Genomic DNA, 26,513 nt, shown 5'->3' with positions numbered 1-26,513 from the left:
GAATATTGTCTTCTATTGCTATAAAAACATGGAACCTATCAAAAGAAAGATTAAAGTCTCTTCTTTCATCAGGAAAAAAAAAAGAAGTATGTTTCTATCTGTTTCCGTTTGGCAGCAATTAGCATTAGAAGAGAGCTAAGTTTCATCAGTTTTCACAAATCAAATTGTAATTGAGCTTTTTTTCAACATGGCCCTGGTTGATCTCGTTTGCTCTGCTGCCACCTGCTGGCCGTTTGTGTAATAACTACCATTTCTGCAACCGTTCTTTGCAGTTGACAGGCTGCATCAAAGCCTTCTGTATGCTCTAGCATAAAAAAACAAACAAACACACAAACAAACAAAAAAACGTATAAATACGTCTTTGGGACACTTAGAGCATTAAAAAAAACTTATTTATACGTTATTGGGAGTAAATGAGTTAATATTGATATTGATAGACACGGATACTAATACTGTGACTGATCGTGATAGCTACACTGAAAGACTTTATGCAAGTGGTGCGCAATGTGGGCAAACTTTATTTCAATTCCTTCAAATCGATACCGGGGCCACCATTGCCGATATGAAATCTAATAACAGATTGGAGAAACTTTTATGAATATAAATGATGCTTTTCAACACTTGATTATTCTCACCCATGCTTTCCGGGATTTAATAAAAGAAATTGAGAAATGCGAACGTGTGATGTCGCCGCAGGACGTCGGCCGGCGTCCATTTTAGGAGGCCGCAGATTTTCCACCTTTTCTGCGTTTGTGATCGCAGGAAGGAGGCGCTTGAAAATAAATAGAAGCCTCCATCATGTCGCATCTTGGCCAAGAAAAAAGCCACTTCCTGTGCAAATATGTGGTTTCCATGGCGATGGGCGCCTCCTGTAGCGCCCGCCCCACTTCAGTGCAGCATCTTTTGCGCGACACAACAAACACACACACACACAAACACGCACTCAATTCTGACTAATGAGCGCAGCAGGAGCTTGTTGATGAATGAACAATTGACTTTTTTTGTTTTATTTTTTCTTTGCGCCGGTTAGCGTCGAGGGTCGCACTCGGTAAGAAAAAAAAAAAAAAAAGCTCATTAACAAACTTAATCAAGTCCAATCCAATAATCAATAAAGTGCAAATTGAAGGTTTTCAATGACCGTTTACGTCGTCCGTTCCGCCGCATTTCCGGCTTTTGTCAAGTTACGACATGTCCCGAAAAGGACAACAACAACAAAAACTTAAGTGGAATAAGAAGTTGGGCACAGCTAGCTTGACTTTTTTTTTTTTTTTTTTTTTTAATTGGAGAATGTCTTCATTGTTAACCTCAACAAGCCTCATAAAGCCAAATAAAAAGCAAAACAAACAATGCATCGTTGTCAAAGTCTTGTTTCGGTTCCATTTCCTGTTCAATTTCATGTAATTTAATTTGCATATTAAATTAAATATAAGTAGCTCAAGTTTATACATTTTGAATTGTTTAATTATAGGGATTTAAATATGTAATGATTTTAATATATATATATTTTTTTGTTCAGATTCCACTGATGTATTAAGTGAACTAGAGATGATTGATGAATCTGATCAAATAATTTTAAAAATAATTTTGTTTCATTTTGAGTAAAATATTTTGTACAGTTTGTAAATCTTTAATTATGATATATATATATATATATATATATATATAAACTATTATAGTAGTAGTAGTATTATTATATTATATATTAAAATGAAATATAAGTAGTTCAAGTTTATACATTTTAAAGTATTTAATTATAGGGCTTTAAATATGTAATGATTTTAATAATTGAATGGAATTAAATTGAATTCAAATTGATTAATTTCATTTTGCACATTTTTCAATGTTTAATTGTAACATTTTTAATATTTAAGAAGCCTAATATTCATTAATCTCACTTGCACTGATTTCATTTCATTTGAGTCAATTGAGTAAAAATGAATTCAATTTAAAACAGCAACATTAAAATGCATTCAAGACATTTTAATTCTAATTATTGAGTGTTTTTACATTAATATTTTGTGAGCATTTTGGTCAAATTAATGTGCGTAAGGGAAAGACACGCTGTGCTTTTTGGGGCACCCAATGACACATACGTTAATTGCATTTTAATTTATTTGATTGCATTTCTATTCATGGAAATCTTCAGGTTGTGTTTTTCTATTTAAATGAGGGAGCTTCAGAAAAAAAAAAATGCAAAAATGATTACTCGGAAGCGCATAAAAGGTGTCACTTGATTTGCGTCCCCGGCGGAATCTTGCGTAGCAGCAGCGCAATTACGGAATCAAACAAATCAAAAACGAGAGAATGTCACTTCATAAAGCCGCCTTTAATAAAAGCCTGTGATCATTTACGAGGACGCTCCATTTGAAGCCTTTTTATTTGCATTTCCAGAAGCCTCCACGGCAATAAAACAGTGGAAGTCGCGTCGTTTTTTTTTTTTTTTTTCCATGTTTGGCTGCGACCAAATGCAAAGTAAGATAAATTGGACAACAGAGAGTTTGAAAAAGTTCTCGTTAGCGTGAAAATATGCTTGTTCATGTCCCTGGTGGCGCGCGGCCTTTTCCGCAAGGCAATCACTTTGCCACTCGGCCCGCATGGATTCCCAATGCGGCCGATGCAAACGCTCGCCTTCCCCGACAATCACTTGATCGGATTGTTGTGCCAAACGCTCAATTAGCGCTTGTGCTAACACGTCTTTGCTCGCGATACGCCAGTAAGGAACCGTCAGATATGTAGTGTTCATTTTGGAGGAGCAAGATGGCGTCCTTGCGACCTTAAGAGTCTATCCAGTCAAATGCTCAATTAGCGCTTATGCTAGCACATCTTTGTTTGTGTTATGCCAGTTTAGGAATCGTCAAATATGTAGCATTAATTTTGGAGTCGCAATATGGCGTCCTTGCGACCTCAAAAGTCTATCCGGTCAAATGCTCAATTAGCGCTTATGCTAGCACACCTTTGTTTGTGATACGCCAGTAAGGAAACGTCAAATATGTAGTGTTCATTTTGGAGGAGCAAGATGGCCTCCTAGCGACCTTAAAAGTCTATCCAGTCAAATGCTCAATTAGCGCTTATGCTAGCACATCTTTGCTCGCGATACGCCAGTAAGGAACCGTCAGATATGTAGTGTTCATTTTGGAGGAGCAAGATGGCGTCCTTGCAACGTCAAAAGTCTATCCCGTCAAAGGCTCAATTAGCGCTTATGCTAGCACACCTTTGTTTGTGATACGCCAGTAAGGAACCGTCAGATATGTAGTGTTCATTTTGGAGGAGCAAGATGCCGTCCTTGCAACTTCAAAAGTCTATCCTGTCAAAGGCTCAATTAGCGCTTATGCTAGCACACCTTTGTTTGTGATACGCCAGTAAGGAACCGTCAAATATGTAGCATTAATTTTGGAGGCGCAATATGGCGTCCTTGCGACCTCAAAAGTCTATCCCGTCAAATGCTCAATTAGCGCTTATGCTAGCACACCTTTGTTTGTGATACGCCAGTAAGGAACCGTCAAATATGTAGTGTTCATTTTGGAGGAGCAAGATGGCCTCCTAGCGACCTTAAAAGTCTATCCAGTCAAATGCTCAATTAGCGCTTATGCTAGCACATCTTTGTTTGTGATACGCCAGTAAGGAACCGTCAAATATGTAGCATTAATTTTGGAGGCGCAATATGGCGTCCTTGCGACCTCAAAAGTCTATCCCGTCAAATGCTCAATTAGCGCTTATGCTAGCACACCTTTGTTTGTGATACGCCAGTAAGGAACCGTCAAATATGTAGTGTTCATTTTGGAGGAGCAAGATGGCCTCCTAGCGACCTTAAAAGTCTATCCAGTCAAATGCTCAATTAGCGCTTATGCTAGCACATCTTTGTTTGTGATACGCCAGTTCAGGAACCGTCAAATATGTAGCATTAATTTTGGAGGCGCAATATGGCGTCCTTGCGACCTCAAAAGTCTATCCCGTCAAATGCTCAATTAGCGCTTATGCTAGCACACCTTTGTTTGTGATACGCCAGTAAGGAACCGTCAAATATGTAGTGTTCATTTTGGAGGAGCAAGATGGCCTCCTAGCGACCTTAAAAGTCTATCCAGTCAAATGCTCAATTAGCGCTTATGCTAGCACATCTTTGTTTGTGATACGCCAGTTTAGGAACCGTCAAATATGTAGCATTAATTTTGGAGGCGCAATATGGCGTCCTTGCGACCTCAAAAGTCTATCCGGTCAAATGCTCAATTAGCGCTTATGCTAGCACACCTTTGTTTGTGATACATATATAAGGAACCGTCAAATATGAGCTAATCTTGGCTAGCTTAGCATGTGTTAGCATCAAACTCATAAGGCAGGAAATCATTCCATGTTAAAGTCAATTCAAATGATTTAAATACAGACAATAAAAGCGACTTTGCAGTATTTTGTATCATTTTTTAAATGTATTTATTTGTTTTTTTGTGCAGTTTCTGCCAGCGATTGCGACTCGGAGAAGAACGCGGAGCTGACGTACTACACGCTGAGTCCCGACTTCACGGTGTCGCCGCACGGCACCATCTTCCCGGCGGGGCCGCTGGACTACGAGCGGCCCAACCACCTGTACGAGTTTGTGGTGATGGCGGTGGACAAGGGGGAGGTGGCGCGCACCGGCACGGCCACCGTGCGGGTGCGCATGGCCAACGTCAACGATGAGCCGCCCGACTTCTCGCAGCACGTGTGAGTCAACGTTGCGTTCATGCTCGTTCGTGCTTGTTTGTCCGGGAATTCTATTTGGCGCTTTAGCTGGATCGATGGATTTTTTTAAATTAATTCATTCTTATTATATTTTTTTTATTGAACTTTTGATTACGGGATAAGTAATGTTTTATCAGGCACAGTTCTCAGGTGAGTAAGATGGAAAATTCTTGCTCCTTCCCGTATCTTGGTTCAATTTCAACATTTCAGACGACATTATTATTTTTTTTTCTGTCCTAAATTCGATTCATCACTTAAGCAGTCAGAATCTTTCAATTGCTCGGCTAGTTTAGGCTGACACTGAAATGAGGCAAGGAAATTCTTGCTTCTCATTTCAAAGAGAAACATTTGATCCATTTTTGGTTTCTTTTCATTTATTGTGTGTCCTGGAGTCGATTCAGAACTTTAGCATTTTTTGTTGTTTTTTGTGAACTCCTATTTTATGGATTTTTTTTATTTTTATTTTTCTCTCAACGTAAAGCTCTGCACCTCCACTTTTAGATTTTTTTTGCAAATGCAAATGGTTCCGGAGTTACGGAGTTCAACCCCAAAATGACTTCTTTTTTTTCTATTGATTACTTGTGCCATGGAGACTTGAGTACAGTACAATATTTTTTTTTTTTGTATTTGCCACATTCCTAAAACAAAAAATTGATTTGAAAAAAATTACTCCCATTCATTTCAACGGAGACCAAATGCAATGCGCGTTTAACATTGTAAAGCGATTTGGGCACCAAAATAAAAATAAAAAGCAGTCCATTTATATGAACACAATAGTGTCATGGTGAGTTTAACAAATTCTTCCCAAACCGCAATTCAAGTCATCTGGTGACAATTCTTCCATTTTTAATATCGCAATATATATCGCAGACCCCCCAAAAAATTACAATGTCAGTTTTTTCCCAATATCGTGCAGCCCGGGGATGTGGTATCGGAGCAAAGCTCCGCTTCTCCGCTCTCAGAATCCGTTGGAATTACGTTGCTATCACAAACGGTTCCGGATTTACGGTGATTTGAAGTCACTCCCGTCCGGCGCACGAATTCCTCGTCACATGACGCGTGACGTTGGGGCAACTACCGTCATGTATGAGGTATCGATGTAAAGCTCCGCCCCTCTGCTTTCAGAACCCGTTGAAATTACGTTTCTAGCGCTAACGCTTCAGGAGTTACGGTAATTTCAAAACACACGCGGAATTTGCTGTTGGCGAAGATACGTTCGTATTTTGCGGTTGCAAATTGACTTTGGTAGGTATTTTGTTGATACCTAATTACATTCTTCTACATGTTTGTTTTGGCTTTTTCTGATTTTTTTGTTTTGTTGTTTTTTTTTTTGTTCTTGTTTTAACCAATTGTTGGTCTCTTAGCCAATGAAACGCATCAGAATATGCACGTGAGGGTAGCGTGGGCCTCGTAGTCTGTCCTGGATTCGATTCAACACTTTGGCTGAATCAGAATTTGGCAATTCGGTTCTTCAAAATGTGTGCCTGCATTCCTTTTCTTTTTCCCGATTGGACCCAAAAGACAATCCTTGAAAGTGGAGTCACGGACTTGGGTTAAGCAATCATCGCATCTTGCTTCGTCAAACATTTAGCGATGACGAGCGAGAGGGCGTCGCGTGACGGACGGCGAGCGTGAGAGGCGGCCCGACTCCGCTGTCAGGTCAGCGCCTCGCAGCTGCATCCCGGTTTGGATCTGTGTGCAGCTGCCATTTCCCCACCATGCCCCTCTCCTAACCCCCACCCCCTCCGGAGCCGGCATCTTTTTTTTTGTTTTTAATTGGCTGACTTTCTGGCAGAGAGCCGGCCAGAAGTGGCGAGCTGGGGGGTCAATCGTCCATGCCCGCCAGCACCCTCGCGTCGCCATTCTCAGAGAAGATTCCGGAATAGCCGAGTGGTGGACCGGAGACCTCGATGCCGTTGTAAAGTGCATTCACTCGTCATGCATCGGATTCGTATGCGCGCACGTGTGTACTTTGTGTGGTCGTATTCATTTAACGTCAGCGGAATAATGAGTCCCCCTTTCTCGCCGTGTAGAATTCAAACCTGCCCCTGCAGCTGCTGGAATTAAAAAAGATAACGGCGCCGGACAATTCGATATAATGCTCGCACACTCGGTATACGACAACGGCGGCATTAACAGCTGCTGGTGTGAGAGCTCGAGAGCGGACGGGCGGCGAGAAGACGGGACGGCAAAAAAAAACGCAATAACAAAAGACGGCAATATCAAAAGCACCTGCTAGCATCAAGTTTGAGTGGGAACAGACAGCCAGAAGCGCGATAACAGAAAAGCAACAACAAACGACAACACGAGCGATGACACGAGCTTGGCGAGGGGACTTAATAGCGGAGAGAAGCGACAAAAACAAACAAACAAACAAACAAACAAACACCAGCATGTCGTTTGCGAGTGAACCGAGGTTATTAACAAAACAAAATGACTAAATTACCGTATTTTCCGCACTATAAGGCGCACGTAAGAGCCTTCAATTTTTTTCAAAAGCTGACCATGCGCCTTATATATGGATCAATATTGAGCCACAACCGGTCTCGCTGTCAAGACGCTATCGGTGACGCGCATGCGCAGAAGATCCCGCCATCTTGGATCGCTGGCTAATACTAATACTTTACCTCAGAGAAAATAACAAAACAGCTGTTTATTCATTTTGGGAGCGAATGGAGTTGTCAGAAAGCTGCTTTGTAATCTATTCATAAAGTTTGACTGACCTATCGGACTGTTTTGTTGACATTCCCTTTAGCGCAGCACCATCTCATGGATGCATAACGTAACCCCAGCCTCTAAAGTAGCGCCTTATATATGGAAAAAGTTTTAAAATATGTTATTCATTGAAGGTGCGCCTTATAATGAGGTGCACCTTATAGTGCGGAAAATACGGTAGTACGCTGAAATTTGCGAGACTATAGTGAAATATTCTACAAATTTTAAAGTGTAATTTCAGAATTATTTGTGTTTGACTTCACAAGTTGTGGACTTTGCAATACTAAAAGTTATTAATCTGAACTAAAAAACGAAGAATCGAAAAAAAAATTTGAATTTAAAACTCAAGTGAAAACGACATAAAAACTGACGATAATGAAAAATCCCAAACTATTATTCTCAACAACCGCCCACAAGTCCAGCAACAGCAAAAACACCCACTTGTATTTAACTCATTTGCTCCCAATAACGTGTAAATATGTTTTTTTTTTATGTTTTAAGTGTCCCAAAGACGTATTTATACGTTTTTTTTGTTGTTTTTATGCTAGAGGATACATAAATCTTTGATGCAGCCTCTCAACTGCAAAGAACGGTTGCAGAAATGGTAGTTATTACACAAACGGCCAGCGGGTGGCAGCAGAGCAAAGGAGATCAACCAGGGCCATCTTGAAAAAAAGCTCAATTACTTCAAATTTTAAATAGATTTGTGAAAACTAATGAAACTTAGCTCTCTTCTAATGCTAATTGCTGCAAAACGGAAACAGATAGAAACATACTTTTTTTTTCCTGATGAAAGAAGAGACTTTCATCTTTCTTTTGATGCTTTTATAGCAATTGAACACAATATTCTGTGGGACAATATTCTGTTCCCCTGGAGTGAACGGGATTGCGAAATGTGAAAATGGCGGCGAGTGAATGAGTTAATTTGAAAATAGTCGCACACAAAAAAGCGAGACCAAGTTGCCAACATCTGCCGTCGTTTTCGTGTTAGAGTTGACGGACAGCGAGAAAAGAGAGACCGAAAAGCAATAAGAAAAGCAATAAAATACCTTCTGCATGACGAGTGTTACCAGCAAGGCGTCGTTATAGACCTTTGTTAAGGTTGAGTCGTTTTTTTTTTTTCTTTTTTTCCCCAGACGTGTGTCAGTGACAACATCCAGTAGTTGAAATGTGTCAGCATGCGTCCGTCTTTGCCTCCCGCCGAACGACGGCTCGCCGGCGGCGCCTCTATGAGCCGTCGCTCCCTCCCGTCGGCCGCCAATTTACAGCTGTTGCCACGGCAACCGCTACCAACTCCACAACATTATTTTCTTTTATATATAAAAGAGGGTGGAGCTTTGACTTTTTTTTTTTTTTTGGCGAGTTCATCAATGTCACCTGTGGAGACTCCACCAAACAATTTGTCTCACACCTGTGTCAAAATCCATCTTTCCTGAGAAATGTTTTTGTTTTTGTTTTTTGGAATTATTGCAATCGATTTCAAACAATACGAGCAATATGTCATAGAAATCATTTTTAGAAATTTCAAGCTGATCCTGTTGATTGCAAAAGTGTTTTCTTTTTTTTTTTCTTTTTTCTCAGAATACACAAAAAACACAACTAAATACAGGGGTGGAATTGAAAGATCTATTTAATTAAGGATGTAGCTGATTTTAGCAACCTGTGAGGAGATATTTATGGCAATACTAGAATATTAAAATGTTGGAGCCATTATCGCGAAGGGGACTTGGAATGAATAAGTTAATGAATTTGTAAAGAGGTTAAGATTAGTTAAGTTGAAATAAGCACTTATCCAAGTTGTAACTTTGTGTTAGTTCTGTTTTGTTTTGAAGGTTTGACCACAGTGGTAATTTTATGTTTAGTATGCCCCCACTGGCCAGGTATGGCTACTGCATGTAGATGTGTGCACTTCCTGCTGGGTAAAAGGCTTAAAAGCAAGATGGCTGCCTTAGCTCTGGTTGGCGTCTGTGTGTGTGTGTGTGTGTGTATGTGTGTGTGTGGGGGGGGGAGACAAGCTAGGCAGGCCTCTCGGCTTGATCAGGTTTTTCAAGCATTAGTCGCATTATTATTTGACTATCATTTGATATCCTGTAATATTTCACGTCAAAGGATTATTATTGTTCACATATCACCTCTTCAAACTAGCCAGCATCCATAACCCGGTTCCTGACATCATCGCCTGACCAAACAATTGGTGAGTCAATGAATAGAAGCCCTGCTGAGACCTGCACTTGTCCTTCAATTAAGAACACTTGAAATCTAAGAAAAATGGCACAAACAAAAAGACTCGGGCTGTTATTTGAAGAGGAAATGAGAAATTGCATGTGAAAAAAAAAAAATCCTGCCACTGGGATTATTTCCCAGCATTAAAAGCGGAACCGTTGATTTGTAATTTCCCTGTTTTGCTTCTAATTCTCAACTGCTCCTCAATTGTTGCGTTTTTCTCTTTAAAGAGAGAAAACGATCCTGCCGACCCGCTGATTTGAATTGGTAGGTGGACGTGATGGAGTGCGTTTCTGCTCAATTGATGCGGGCTCATGCGGCGCCAACGAGCGACGCTCCTTCTCCACAAGTGACTCGACGTCACGCGATTCAACAATTCAATGCCGCACGCCCGTTGATTGATAACAACTCGCATGGGGGGGGGGGGCGTCGCAGATGAATGACCCCCACCGAACGCGTCGCTCCCTTTAGAATTGGCGGCCGGTCGCCGCTCGCTAACCGCTGGCCTCCAATTCCACAAAGCAAATGAAGTCAATAATTAAATTCAGTAATTATTTTCCGCGGGCCTGCGGGACGCTCGTCCTTCTTTTCCGCGGGGCTGAGGCGAGCGTGCAATGAAAACAAAGTTGCGCGTACGAAAAAAAAAAAAGGGTTAAGAAGTAATTAGTGTGTGCTGGTGTATGTCCGAGGTGCTTTTCATTTGATTGCAACATCGATCAGGACAAATTAGAGACGTGCCGAGGGTCCAAAAAAGGCGGCGGGCTGGGCCGAGTGGAGCCGAGTGGATTGAAGCGGACGACCGCCCGACCGCCCGACCGACCGACCGACCGCCCACGCACGTCCGCTTACAAAAAAAAAAACCCACAAGGAGTTTATTCATGTTGAATGTGAGGTCGTCACGCTGTCAAGTCGGATTAACCTACGAGACGCTGACCAACGCTCCTCAAAATGGCTGCGCTTTTTCAGAGGTAGAAACTGGAAAGGAGATTAAACTGCAGACTAGGAAGTAAATAATCTGACCAATCATAGATGCAGATTTCAAACAAATGAATCTGTGCTGGCTGTCGATGCAGACCCGTCCCCAGACCTCAACCTGAAGGTGGGGGGGGGGCACATGAAACTAGCGTTGACCCATTAAATATATTCATAAATAAAAGTTGGCCAGTGTTATTTTTTTGTGTTTAATCCAAATAAAAGATTTGCAAGACAAAAACAAAAGTCAAAATGTTTCCCTATTTTCCTGGCACGCTCCAAATCAAACCAGTAGCTTATTCATAATGAACTCATTCAAACCCAAAAGCGGATAAATACGTTTTAATACTTTGTCCTGCACTGCAAAAACGTATTTATACGTTTTTTTTGTTTGTTTTGTTTCATGCTAGAAAGCTTTGATACAGCTTCTTACATGAAGAGGTTGCTTAAAGTAATGGTAGTTATTACAAAAAACGGCCAGCAGGTGGCAGGAGAGTATAAGAGATCAGCCAGGACCATGTTGCAACAAGCTCTTTTTGCCAGTGTTTTCAACAGGTTTGTGAAGCGATATTTAAATATGCTTTTTTTTTTTTTTTTTTTTCCATGACGAAAGAACAGACTCTAATGTTACTTTTGGTAGGTTCCATGTTTTTATAACTATCGAACAGAATATTCTGTGGACCTTGGAAAATCATTCAAAATCCAACAAAACAGCCGGGAGCGAAGGGGGTTGCCTCGGGTGAAAATGGTTGAGAGTGAATGAGTTAATCTATTGGAAAAAAAAAAAAAAAAAAAGGCATTTTAATCTATTATGACACAAACAATTTGAAACCTGTAGTTGAACATGAATAAGCATGAGAAGAGTATTTCGAACTAGAAGTCGGTGACTATATCACCCTCATTTTGCTTTGTTGCTTGTTAGGGTTTGATTCATCTTGAAACAATTCCAGATAAACAACAACAAGCAAATAGATGAAGCAATTTCTGCAGAAATTGCGTGTGAATGCAGAAAGGAAGAAACGTGGAATCATTTTGAAATGAGGTAGAATGTAGTTGAAAGAATGATTTGGAATATCAAACGATATTGAAGAAGAAAGAATGATTTTGAATGGTAGTTGTGAAAATGCATGCTATGAATGATATTGAAATATATGGAACAATGTGAATTGATTAGTGAAAATGTGCAACATGTGATTGGAAAAATGTGGAATTCTTCTTGGCATGTGGCTATTGTGGGAATATTGAAAATCATTCCCTCGGTGAAGTGAATGAGATGAACAGTTTGAATGGAGAGTGGACATGAATTGTGTGAAATGTGTCATTGGAAATGAATGGGGAATGTGTTTGTCAAAAAAAAAAAAAGTATCATTATGTGGAATGTGAGTGAAAGGCATCAGATTGAATGGCAAGATGAATTGAATGAGATGAATGTTTTGAATTTTGAATAGGAACGATACCAACCCTAAGAAATTTTGTTGGTGACAACTATACAATATTAAGTGAAAAATGTTGATTTTTGCAATATGAGAGTCGGTGGAGTGCTGAATATTGATCCCAAGGTGAATTGAGTGAATTTTTGGTTGTCTCATTCGAAATGAATGGGGCATTTTTTTTTTTTAGTTGAAAAAAAATTGAATTGTGTGAAAATGGTATAAGTTAGCAATGAGAAAAGTAATGTGCATTGAAGCATGAATATTTTCAACATGTCCAAGTTGGAATGGTTTGTATCGGTTGCGAAATGTAGAAGAAGTTGAAGTACAAAATATGGTGAATTAACAATAAATAGTAATCGAAAGAAAAAAAAAGATGTTTACGAATTTTGCTATCCCAGTAAATATGACAAATTGCTCAAATTCACACCCTTCAGATATTTCATTCAAATTCCAAGTCCAGCTAAAGTGTGCTCATTTGAGGCTCATTCATAGATGCACAAACTAACAGAAAATTCGTACGACGAGACGATGACATGCAAAAGCCTTTTTTTTTTTTTTTTTTTTTCTCGTGCACTGAACTTATTTTGCACAAAACGGGGCGCATCCTTTGCGTTCTGGTAACAGCGGCCCGGGTGGCGACCGCGTCTTAGTGCTGACCTCTACTTCTAGTAACTATCTGCGTTTATCTTTGGCCACGTCCCGACGCGTCCTCCGCACGGGGCCCGTCCTCTCAGGCTCGTTGGGCTCAAGCCAATACAGAAATGCGGCGAGGCTTCAAAGCGGCGCTTCAAAGTGTTGAGCGAGACGCAAAGACAAAAACTGAGGGGAATTTCAAGCGTGCCAGCTAAACTCTGCTGGCGAAGGCGTGAGCTGATGAAAAATGCATGCAAAGGCAGGCGAGTCCCCCCCCCCCACCCGCACCCGCCCCCTCCTAGAAAGCGCGCAAACTGCAGTCGACCGTTATCTGCAAACAGCTGCTAATGTATATGCATAACCGTTATGTGCTGATATTAGGCTTTCGACTGGAGTACGACTTATGTATTCCCAGAGCCCGCCGCTTGAAATGATGTTTTACACTCCACCGTCATACTTCTTTATTTCCCTTAACACCTGCGGCTCACAGTCGTAAGTTGGAGGTAGGCGGTCAAAACAGAAAGCTGCTTACTTATTTATTTATTTCCAAATAAATACATAAAAGCGCGTCCGACTGCGAGTCTCTTTGCATTCCCGGCTGCTTCTTAGCTCCGAGCTGTGTTTCTGTTTTGCGCCAAGCAACATAACACAAAATACGCGCCCAGGTACAGTCGTCGTGTTTGTAAAGCGTTAGCCCACTGCTCGCTTTGTTGTTTTAAGACCGTCTTCTTCGCGGCAGTCGTGTTGACATAGCGCAGCGGTAAATAGTCGGACCCCCCGCAAAAAACAAAAAAAAAAAAGCTAAACTTTTCTCGAGGCTTGTTGCATGGACTAAAAGAAGAGTTTACTAGTATGGAGGACCAAAACTGCCAAAATCCTAAATTAATAAATGACTAAATAAATCAATAAATAAATGAATAAATAAATAAATTAATTAATTAATTAATGACTAAAAGTGAAAATAAAAATGTATATAAAAAATATAAAATTCAATAGTTATAACCAAAAAATAAATATAAATGGAAATAAAAAGAGCAAAAAAATATGTATATAAATAAATAAATACGTTTTCATTTAATTATTGAATTATATTTTTTTGTATCCATTTTTATTTTCATTTATTTATGTATTTATTCATTTATTTTATTTATTTAGTCGTTTATTTAGTCATTTATTTATTTTGAAGTTTGGGATGTAAAAAATTCAAAAAATTCAAATTCAAAAATTGTATCAAAAAAAATAAATATAAATGGAAATAAAAAGAGGAAAATATAATAAATATATAACTATATTTATATTTCATTTTTGAGTTATATTTTTTTATATCCATTTTTATTTTCACTTCTAGTCTTTTATTTATTTAGTCATTTATTTAATTTGAATTTTGGCAGTTTTGGGGCCGTACTGCCAAGTGGAAATGTTATTCAAATGAGGGGGGCGGTCCCAAGCGTGTCTTGGGTTGGACTCCGCCCCGTTGCAAACTGCCCGTCATTGGTCGAGTGAGCAGCGATCGGCGACCAAGGAAGTCTCGCCGGCTTGCAATGGAGAGCTCCAGCAATGGACGATTTATCGTGTCAGTTTGCAATGGCAGAGTCCAGCCCAAGACACGCTTAGGACCGCCCCCCTCATTTGAATAACATTTCCACTTGGCAGTATGGCCCCAAAACTGCCAAAATTCAAATGAAATAAATGACTAAATAAATAAAAGACTAGAAGTGAAAATAAAAATGGATATAAAAAAATATAACTCAAAAATGAAATATAAATATAGTTATATATTTATTATATTTTCCTCTTTTTATTTCCATTTATATTTATTTTTTTTGATACAATTTTTGAATTTTTTACATCCCTTTTTATTTTCATTTTTAGTCATTTATTTATTTTGAATTTTGTCAGTTTTGGTCCTCCATATACTTGCAGACCACATCTGCACTGGCGAAACATGACTCCAAAATGGCAGCTGAGACAAATGACTCAACAAAAAACACACGCACAAATGAATTGATAATGGTAGCAAATGACCAGGGAGTACATACGTACATGGACCACAAAGTCCTATCGGTTGTTTCGTCGACGTTTGGACTCCAATTGACGAATATAAACGTCAGCAAACGAGTCCAGATTCGTTGTACACGAATTCCGCTAATGGTCCATTTGATTGCGCTTTCGCTTGCAGCTACCGGACGTTCGTGTCGGAGGACGCCGGTCCGAACACGTTGGTGGCGACCGTGCTGGCCAAGGATCCCGACGGGGACGCTATCACGTACCGCATCGCCTCGGGAAACGAGGAGGGCAACTTTGTCATCGACAGCCAGAAAGGTAGGAAACGTTTCACTCCAGCTGTTCTGAATTTTTTGTTTATTTTTTATTTTTTGGGGCGTCTTCGCGCCGAGGATGCGCCGCCATCCTTCATTCCGCCGGCACGCTCGGGCGCATTTGAATTCTGACAGGTCACGTCGCGCAGACTTTGGAATAATCGGAAGCGCGCAGCCAGACGAGCCGCTTCTTGCATATTTTCTCACAAAGGCGACAAAACGCCGTCTGAGGTTTATTGTCGCGGTGCGGCGCCCTCTGTCGGGGGCTGTCGGGGAACTTGGGAAAGTGGGTTGTTCGAGTTTTTTTTTTTTTTTTTTCCTGGCGAGGCTTGACAATTAAATGATCAGAATCCAGCCTCAGAATTCACATCATGTCGACGCAGCTACACAGACGTTGACCAATCGACTCTATAATGGTGGTAGACTGTGATCAAATAAAGGAGTGCATACATGAACCAACAGAACTTGAGGGAGTGCATACGGAATACATACCCCAAGTTCAGATCAACGTAACCAACATGGCTATGGATCAGGACCATTAGAGTTGATAGTGGGGCCAGACTTATAAACTGTTGAGGGGGTGCATACATGGACCAAATGATGAATTATTAAGTTTAAATACATATTTAAGAGCAAATTAACCAACGCTGGCTGGAGACTAGAACACAAAGATCGCATTACAGTATTAGACTGAGATAAATATGAATAGGGAGTGCATGCGTTGACTAAATGAGCCAAATGAAATGGATTTTTAGATTCCATTAGACAACAGGAGTTGGGAAGAAAACTGTAGAATTGATTATGATGGCAGACTTAGATAAAATGTTGAGGGAGTGCATACGTGTACCAAATGAACCACATTTAAATGAGAGCAAATTAACACTGGCTGTAGATTTGAAAGCAAAAGACCCTATTACTGTTTTAGACTGAGATCAAATGACTCGGGAGTGCATACATGAACTAAAGGACTCACGTGTTAATGCATAATTAGGTCACATTAATCATCATTTGTAGTTTGGACCTATAGACTTGGTAATGTGGCATAAGATGTTGAGGGAGTTCAAACATGGACCAAAACTGCAAAGTTTAAATGCATATTCAGAGCATATTAACGAGCACTATCTTTAGACTTGAAAAGCAAAATGCTCAGTAGTTACAGTGGTAGACTGAGATAAAATGTCTACGGAGTGCATACATCAACGAAATGACCGAAGTTTAAATGCATACTTGGATCACATTAACAAAATGGTCGTAGTTTGGATCAATAAGACATGATTATGGTGGCAAATTCAGATAAGGTGTTGAGGGAGTGCATACATGTACCAAATTCAAGATGTTTAAATGAGAGCAAATTAACACTGGCTGTAAATTTGAAAGCAAAAAACCCGATTACTGTTTTAGAATGAGATCAAATGACTAGGGAGTGCATACATGACTCAAGTGCTTATTTGCAGTAAATTAACCAACATGGCTAGAGACGTGGACAAAAAGATCGAGGCTGAGATTTAAAAAAAAACAAAAAAAAAAACAACTGACTAGGGAGTACATACGTCAGCAAAATGACAGAGGTTTAATGCATATTTAGATCACATTAACATGGCCGTAGATTGGACCAATAAGACTTGATTGTGGTACCACATTTAGATAAAATGCTGAGGGAGTGCATACATGCACCAAATGAGCCACGTTTAGATGCTTATTTGCAGTAAATTAAACCAACATGGCTAGAGGCTGAGATAAAAATGACGAGGGGGTGCATACAAAGACCCATGTTCGTATGCATACAGTACCTAAATCAATAAATCTTGATCGACAGGCTTTATTGAAGAATATATCACAGATACGACGTCACTCATTTAAACAATAGCTTTTGAAATTATGTTTCATCAAAAAAAACTTGAGTATGTTTTATTTCCGTGGCCCATTTAGTTACGTTCAGTTTTTTTTGGATGCCATTTTCTCGTGGCGGTGTACCTAATGTTGTGTCCAGGGAAGGCAGGATTGATTTAATGAGCCCTCTGAGGGAAACATAATTAACATTCTGGGCAACAGACGGCACATTTGCAGCGTTTGTTTGTTGTGACTCGAACCTTTTACTCTTTGTTATGCCTTCAAATGACTGCCAGATCATTGTCACGCGCGCACACGCCGAGCGCACGAGGCAAGGTGACACCCGCGGCCCATCACACGGTCCACTAAGGTCTCAATGAGCTCACTATTTGCTCTTGAAAATGATTTTTTAGCATTCGGGTAATGAACGGGGAGCACATCGGACTCCGCCCTCGCTCGCTCGCCGTTCGATCTCGTTTCGCCGCTGATGCTGATGGAAAGCCTTGATTGCCTCGCACGCACGCGTAAACACGCACGATGCTTCAAGCGGCTGCCCGAAATGTTAATTTGCCTGTAAGTCAGCCCCAAAAAAATAATTAAATAAAATAAATAAATAAATAAATAAATACAGTGCGTTTTTTTGCAGATTGAAGGCGGCCATTAGGATGGCAACGGCTCGGTCAATATGACGATCACGCTCTCCTATTACAAGCCATAAATAAAGCGGCTCTGTCGGAGGCTGCCAATAAACAATCTTTTCTACTCTGTGGCGCTACATTGTGTTTAGGGAGTGCATACTTGGGACCGAATGTTTGAATTTTAAATGTGATTGTAAGAAACTCGACTGGCTATCGAGGCCTTTACATGAACAAATGTCGCCATGTTGGAATATTAACAGCCTGTGTGCAAGTAAAAGAGACGAGCAAAAACCTTATAAAAAGATTAGTTTGCATGTTCTCCCCGTGCCCGCGTGGGTCTTCTCCGGGTACTCCGGTCTCCTCCCACATGCCAAAGACTTGCATGGCAGGTTCATTGGGCGCTCCCAATTGTCGCTTGGTGTGCTTATGAGTGTGGATGGTTGTTTGTCTCTGTGTGGCAGCCAACCAGTTACCCCGCCTACTGCCCAAAGCCAGCTGAGATAGGCTCCAGCACCCCCTGAAACCCTTGTGAGCAATAAGCGGTCAAGAAAATGGGTGGATGGATATGAAATAGCCATATATATATATATATATATATATTTATATATGAGGTGGGACGATACCGGACGATATTTGACTCAGGATATCGATAATATCACGATACACGATATCTACGGTTTTTTGATATTAGGGGTGTGAATTGCCTAGTACCTGACGATTCGATTCGTATCACGATTCACAGGTCACGATTCGATTCGATACCGATTAATCCCGATACGAATTTATAAGTCGATTGTTGCGATTTTTTTTCATTCATATTTAGAAAATACTAATCAGTAAGCTTGTAGAGTGTAAGATTTATATGAAAATGTATTATTTATTTATCTGAAATTTCAGTCTTATAGAGGTTGTAATCTGTTTCATGTTTGAACAGCATTAAAATAAAAATATTAAGCCTTAATATTGAAAATATTAAGGCTTAATGTGCCGTTCATATAACATTCTTCCATGCTCAAGGTGTGAATCCTAAAAAAAAAAAAAAATAAATAAAAAAAAAAAAAAAAAAAAATCGATTCTGCCGATTATTGAATCGATTCGAGAATCGCGCGATGTAGTATCGCGATATATCGCCGAATCGATTTTTTTTAACACCCCTATTTGATATATTGTCAAACATATTTTAGCAATATATCACGATACGTGACTGAAAAAGACAACAAATGCCCATAAATATGAAAATGTCTAATTATGCATTTATTCAATGCCAAAACTTCTGCATAGTGCGTCACTGCCTCTTAGTCTTTTAACAGGTAAACATTGTAAAGTGAGACAAATTAAAGTGCATAAACATTTATAACATAACACTGCACAACTGGACACATTATATCGATATCTACCATCACTGTATCGATAATTTATTGCAACAGAGAGTGCAACAATATATTGCGATATCGATTTTTCTCCCACCCCTAACATATATATATATATATATATATATATATATATATATATATATATATATATATATATATATATATATATATATATATATATAACGGCAGATTATGAGTAGACTGAGACCAATTATATTTCCTGTTCCACCAAAAGACCTCATAATGTTGGTAGACTTAAAAAAACTAAAAAAAACAAACTGTGAAGTTCACAAATGGCTTGAATGACCCGACGTTGACATGCAGAATTAGAGCAAACGAACCTGAACCGGCAGTCGACTTGCACTAAATGACTCGATAAAAGGCAGCAGACTGAAGATGAAAGGACGCCGGAGTGCATACGGAGATCAAGTGATGCGACTCGAGTGGACTTTTCGGCCCTGCGAGGCGGCGTTGTGTTCAAATCCAAGCGTGAGCGGAGGAAGCTTGTTGTCGCGCTGTCATCTTGTCTCTTTTTTTCTTTTTCTTTTTCTTTCTCTTTTTTTTTTTTTTTTTTTGCCTTTCCATTATTTAGTCTTTGGCCCTGAGCTGCTGTTTTGGTCTGATGGCTGACCCGCGTCTGATCCCGCCTTTTATGCAACACACCCGCACGCTTTTGCCCTGCTTCTTTTCCCGGCTTCCCTCAGGCTAATGTATTGTTATTCTCGCTCCTCTTCCTCCCCCTCGCCTTTCCTCTTATTAGCATCCGCTCAAAAAAAAATTTTATTTATTTTTTTGCTTCCTTCCGACACCTTCGTTCTCCTTTTTAAAGGTGCCTTCTTCTGCCAAATTAAAACCACCGCAACAGTCTATTGTGAGGATGAGCAACATAAATAAATGCTTCACGTTCTAGTTACGTTCTAACCAGATTCTGGACAAAACATATTTTTGTGCAAAATATGTGCACAGAATATTCTTCATTTTTCATAATATTTAGCTTTATCCTCACCCAGCAGAAAAGGGTTTAAATCCACAAAAAAAAATACGATTCTTCGGCTTGCTGATGTTAATGGGCAGTATCAGACCTGACGTAATCACAACTCAGCCCTGTCTGCCATCTAGTGGCGAATGGTGATATTACAACCTGACTTTATTACAACCCTGCAGCTCGTTGATGTGCTAAAATGGCAACCCACCAGCACGAGGCGGGGATCTGAGAGCAGGGTTATGATAGTTTTGGAGTTGTTTATTATAGGTTTTTTTTATTTTATTTTTTTATTTCGTTTTGAGTTTGTTTTTTTTAATTCACTTTTCAGGGTGGTTCTGTTAGTTTTTTTTTTTTTTAATTAGTTTTAGTTATTTAATAAATACTTAGTTTGAGTTAGTTTCGGTATTAGTTTTAGTTTTAAAAAATAACATGTTTATTACAATATTTAAAAAACTGCATGTAAGCGACGTCATCTTGAAGGTGCTTTTCTATTGGCTGCTGCTAGATGACGTCGCTTTCAAACGTCCTTAATCCGTTGATGTCAAAATAAATCGACTTCAAATCACATTTAAAATCATCGCCCAAGGCTCATTTATTAATAATTAAATTACCATAGACTAAAAAGGACTTTTTTGCTATTATAGTTTGGTTTTGTTTTTTATTTTATTTCATTAACAAAATTGTTTTTTTTATTTATTTTAGTTCTATTTTTTTCCCGTTAGTTTTGTTGAACTAAAATAACCTTGTCTGAGAGTTGAAAATGTTCTCAAGTGTGAAGCTAGTGCAGGTTAATTTGGTCATTGTATGTACTCCCTAGTAATTTTCGATAGATATGAAACGTACGTGAGCTACTGGAATTGCAGCCACTTGCGTGATTTTACACTCGGACGGAATCTTTACAGTACAATTTGGCTTTGTGGAACTCAGCATCTAAATGTCAATCATGCGGTCCATGTATGCGCTCCCTGTCATGTTATTGCAGTCTACCACTCGAATATAGCCTTTGTTTATTTATTTTTTGGTTTGTTTTTATAAATCTGCCTTCACAATGGAGAAAGTTTTGTTTCCGTATTCACGAATGAAGTGGCCAGGGAGTGCATACAGACCTGCAAGTGCACGCAAGTGTTCACGTGTGTAACAAGGACACGCAAATAAAAGTCTGAGAAGATGAGAGGAGACATTCGGCTTGGTGCCTTTTGTGTTCTTGGAACGTCCTAAAACCTTTTCCGTGTACCATTTGCGTCCACTTAGGCGCTGCGTGTATGGTTCCCTTCTTCAGCTCTTAGGCGTTATTACATCGTGCATTCAGGGCGCCTCCTTGGCTGCACACAAAAAAAAAAAAAAAAAAAGTGTCATACTTATAATACATCATCTGCAGCTATACATAAACATATGACGTGTATACGTACCACAGGGAGAGGGAGCCACGCTGCTTTTGACAAACTCGCCACATTTATCTGGCCTTGTGTCTCAATTCATTAAACCTGAGTGCCCGCCTGTACGTGCGCGCGTCTGTGTATGCGTTCCTGCCTTTTATCACACCGAGCCACATTTGCTGTGTGTGTGTGTGTGTGTGTGTGTGTGGCGGGTGTACAATATGTGATATGATGTACAATGCGTGTTCCATTTATATCTTTAGGCCCGACTATATCGCTGATTAAAATAGGAATAGGACTTCAAATTCCACGTATGAACTCCCTTGTTGTTTTATCTCAGTTGACTACCATAATTGAGTCTTTTTTTTTTTTTTTTTTTTGTGGTTCAAGCCACATACAAACAGGAACAGGTTTGTTTGGGAAATGTATGCATCTCAATTTGAGTGATTCATGTATGCACTCCCTTGTCATTTTATTACAGTCTAAAGCCATTGTCAATGAATTTAGCCGGATGCTGGAGGTGAAGCTGTTTCATTTGGACGACTTCGATATCCAAATGTTCCTTTGGTCATGTATGCGCTTCCTAGTGGGGAGAAAAAAAAACAAAAACCTAATACTGTAATGAAGCATTTATCAAATAACTAAAACTAATTAAAAAAAAAAAACTATCTAACGAATTACAACTAACTAAATTGATAAAACAAAACTCAAAACGAAATAAAAACTAACTAAAATGAAAAATTCCCAAACTACAATCACACTGTTTTATTTATTTATTTATTTAATTTATTTATTGTTTTTCTAAATTCAGCCCACCAGCGTTATCGATTCATTTGGTCTATGCCGACAGCAGGTGGAGATTAATTTAGTATTGGTCTGCATGTAAACAATATTTTATCATAAATATGCGCTCCCTTTCTGTTATGTCGCCTGGACAGACTTTGGATGCAGTAGCCACGCCCACTGCTGATTAGTCTTTGCTGATTGGCTGGGAGAAGTCCCATAAATAATTGTTCGAGTGAGACCTCTTTGACCGAAAGCCATCAAAGCCATTTTTGTGGGCATTACAAACAAAACAAAGCATAAAGCAACCTTGATGAATCTTTGGCCCGATAGTATTTTAGCAAACTGTTGCGATTTGAGCTATTTGTTCGTCTCGTTTTCATGTCATTCCCATTCCATAACTCCTGAATGGATTTGCCATACAATGGAGCATTCAGGTGGGGATAATGAGGAAGTGGCAACGTTGCAATGAAGGCGTCCGGGTGGGGAAAGTGCACCCGAGTGCACGGCGGCTGCCGGAACGTTCTCTCATTTTAATTGACAATCGGGTGAGCCGGCGCAGTCGGAACACCGAAGAGGGCCGACTTTAGAAGAAGCGAGACGGAAGGGGGTCAAAGTTGAAATGGAAATAGACGGCATGCAGATTTCTGGAGTGCGCGCGCCAAGCAAGGGTCGCGCCTCCGACAATCTACCAGCTTAATAGACTTCCTCTTACGCGCCAGCAATCTGCCAGTCTTATTATTGATTTATGGCGTGAATATTTGACACTGCGGTTGAAAGGCAGCCGGCTCGTTCACGTCTTCTGCGCGGCGCATCATCTGCGGCGAGCTACGCCGGCGCTAATGTTGCTGATCTCGCTTGTACTCCCTGCAGGCTTTCTGCTTATTTGCGGCAACATATGCTCGGCGGCCGCTTCATTAGGTACGTTCGGGGGAAGGAAAAAAAACAAAAAAACGTGTTAAAATGTTAATTTTTGTCATGTGACATATAGCAAGTCCCTGTGCTTGTATGAGTCAGAGTGGCAAATATGAATACCGTTTGGTGTCGGGCAGATTTCTCGTAACTCTAAAATCATCACATAGGGAAAAAAAACGGCATTTTTCTTCAAAATTACGTTCTCAAAAACAGCAAGCTATTTCCAGGAAAGATTTCGAAGTCCCACAAAATACATTGAACTTTCACCAAAATTTAAGTGAACAATATGTCTCTGAATTTGCCAAAATAGATTTTCATCAAAAAATATGTCACATATTGGGGAACAATTTGCCCCTGAATATGCAAGACACATTTGCCCCAATGGGGGGGGGGGATTGATTGCTTTGAAACTTGCTGTCTAGTGTCACAAAAAAAAAAAAACACGATGGATGGATGGATGGATGGAAATAGATGATGAATGGAGGGATGGATGTAGATAGATGGTGGATGGATGGAGGGATGGATGTAGATAGATGGTGGATGGATGGAGGGATGGATGTAGATAGAGGATGGATGGATGGATGGAGATGGATTGATGGAGATGGATGGATGGAGATAGATGATGGATGGATGGAGGGATGGATGTAGATAGAGGATGGATGGATGGATGGAGATGGATGGATGGATGGATGGAGATAAATGGATGGATGGAGATGGATGGATGGAGATAGATGATGGATGGATGGAGGGATGGATGTAGATAGAGGATGGATGGATGGATGGAGATGGATGGATGGATGTATGGAGATAAATGGATGGATGGAGATGGATGGATGGATGGAGATGGATGGATGTAGATAGATGATGGATGGTTGGAGGGATGGATGTAGATAGAGGATGGATGGATGGATGGAGATGGATGGATGGATGGATGGATGGATGGAGATAAATGGATGGATGGAGATGGATGGATGGAGATAGATGATGGATGGATGGAGGGATGGATGTAGATAGAGGATGGATGGATGGATGGAGATGGATGGATGGATGGATGGATGGAGATAAATGGATGGATGGAGATGGATGGATGGAGATAGATGATGGATGGATGGAGGGATGGATGTAGATAGAGGATGGATGGATGGATGGAGATGGATGGATGGAGATAAATGGATGGATGGAGATGGATGGATGGAGATAGATGATGGATGGTTGGAGGGATGGATGTAGATAGAGGATGGATGGATGGATGGATGGAGATGGATGGATGGATGGATGGATGGATGGATGGATGGATGGAGATAAATGGATGGATGGAGATAAATGGATGGATGGAGATGGATGGATGGAGATAGATGATGGATGGATGGAGGGATGGATGTAGATAGAGGATGGATGGATGGATGGAGATGGATGGATGGATGGATGGATGGATGGAGATGGATGGATGGAGATAGATGATGGATGGATGGAGGGATGGATGGAGATGGATGGATGGAGATAAATGGATGGATGGAGATGGATGGATGGAGATAGATGATGGATGGATGGAGGGATGGATGTAGATAGAGGATGGATGGATGGATGGAGATGGATGGATGGATGGATGGATGGAGATAAATGGATGGATGGATGGATGGATGGATGGAGATAAATGGATGGATGGATGGAGATAAATGGATGGATGGATGGCGATGGGTGGATGGAGATATATGGATGGATGGAGATGGTTGGATGGAGATTGATGGATGGATATAGATAGATAGATGGGATGGATGGATGGATGGCGATAGATGGATATATGGATGGATGGAGATGGTTGGATGGAGATGGATGGATGGATGAGATGGATGGATGAGATGGATGGATATATGGCTCTGAGCTTGACTCCAAATTTTGGCAAATTGTACTTCTAAATTGACAGAAAAGCGTTTGACTTCAGCTTTCCAAGTTATATTATTTCTTCTCTCACGGCTAAAAAATGTTGAATTATTAGACCAAACATTGTCCATTGCGCAGAAATTCAGACTGTAATTGACCCCAAATAAAATTGTGCAAACTTCAAAATGTGGTCAAAATATTCTGGAAAAATATTCTAAGAATAACAGAAATTACTTGAACTTTTCACACTCTGAATGTTAGTTAGAAAGTCGAGTGGACAAGCATTGTTTGAAATTGTAACCTGTTTAAAAATAAAAAAATAAAAATCTCTCTTTAATGAATATATTTGTTATGTATATGATGATAAGCCTTTCAGCTTTTGTTCACTGAAAGCAACATGAAAAGTGTTGTAAGATGTCATTTATGGAACGTTCGCCTTTGGTCTTTTTTTGTGCTTGCTTATTCTATTTATTTTTTTTTAAATTTACCACTTAAAAGATAACATAAATCAAACTCGATATATCACATGAAGCGCTGCCAACAAAAAAGAAAAACTTGAATCCAAGAATACATGAATGAAAAGAAGAAGAAGAAGAAAAAAAAAGAAGAAAAAAAAACACATCCCCTAAAGGGAGATTTAAAAAAGCGTTTTCAACAACTGGGCTCGTGTTTAATCGTTTTCCTCGCGGGATTTCCTCGCTCGCTTCTTCACAAATCATGAAAAAATAATAACCCGCACGCCATTTTATTATTTCTGATTGATCAGCAAACAATGGCTTGTTTCAATGAAGGCAGGGTGAGTTTTTTTTAATTTTTAATTTTTTTGCACTCGCCCTCATTAGCTTCTCAACGAACCGTGTCAAAAAAAATAAAAAAAATAAATAGCTGACTTCAAATCAAATGAGAGCCATCCCTTATCTTGTTGTAATACCATTTCGCACCACTAATCCTCTTCAAGTTTGTGGCGCACCCCCCTCTCACCTTTCAGCATGCAAAAGTTTGCAAAGTTATTATCAAATACGCATGTATTCGATTTATTTCATCGTAAATGAAGGTATCAGCACTTGTGACATTTGATTTTGCCATTTTAGCAGACGCGCACCACTTCTGGAAGCGGCATAGATTCCTGAAAGAAGCCATTACACAATATTTTAACAGGGAAAAAAAATAATTATCGTCGTGGTTTGTCATGTAACACCTCAGATTAGACTTGTATGACTGTAGGGGGAAAAAAGGTGCACCTGCTCTCCCTTACAAAAGTTCCAAATGTGGAATAAAAAAAAAGCTTCCCTTTTTTTGTTCAGTTTTCCTTCATGAATTATGAAACACATAATTGGGACAAAGAAAAAAAAAAGGGGGTGCGCATTTTTAAAATAGCAATTACTTAAAATGTGGCTAGGTGTAATAGTTTCACATTCACATGGGATAGAAGGGGTGCACCAATTGTTTTCAAGCACAAAATATCAAATTGGGGGTGCGCAATGACAATCTATAGGTTTGTACTGTAAAAGGGTGCACCAACTTGAAGGAGATGTATCATTTGATATAATTCATCAATTTTGGACATTTTATTCTTGGTGTGCAGGGAAAAAGGGGGTGTGCCAACTTTGATGGTGGGAAAAAATGCTTGCTGGAATACAGCATTTCCAAAACGAGAGGTGCGCAATCATCATCTAAAAAAAAAGTGAAAAAGAGATGGGTGTGCCGAATTTGTCAGGATGTTGA

The 26,513-nt window shown here is 39.8% G+C and overlaps 1 protein-coding gene across 4 annotated transcripts in view; it reads left to right on the top strand.

Moving 5' to 3' along the window:
• The window catches only part of LOC144018125 (neural-cadherin), a 235,909-nt gene that overhangs the window by 72,069 nt on the left and 137,327 nt on the right, over nucleotides 1–26,513 (top strand). For all 4 annotated transcript variants that reach the window (XM_077520292.1, XM_077520290.1, XM_077520293.1 and 1 more), the window contains exons 6-7: nucleotides 4,446–4,695; nucleotides 14,869–15,011. In XM_077520292.1, the coding sequence (XP_077376418.1) occupies nucleotides 4,446–4,695; nucleotides 14,869–15,011 (393 nt within the window). The remainder of the gene's footprint in view (nucleotides 1–4,445; nucleotides 4,696–14,868; nucleotides 15,012–26,513) is intronic.

The sequence above is a fragment of the Festucalex cinctus genome, chromosome 4 (assembly GCF_051991245.1).
Source record: "Festucalex cinctus isolate MCC-2025b chromosome 4, RoL_Fcin_1.0, whole genome shotgun sequence".
Classification (NCBI taxonomy): domain Eukaryota; kingdom Metazoa; phylum Chordata; class Actinopteri; order Syngnathiformes; family Syngnathidae; genus Festucalex; species Festucalex cinctus.
This window is presented reverse-complemented; position numbering and strand designations above follow the sequence as displayed.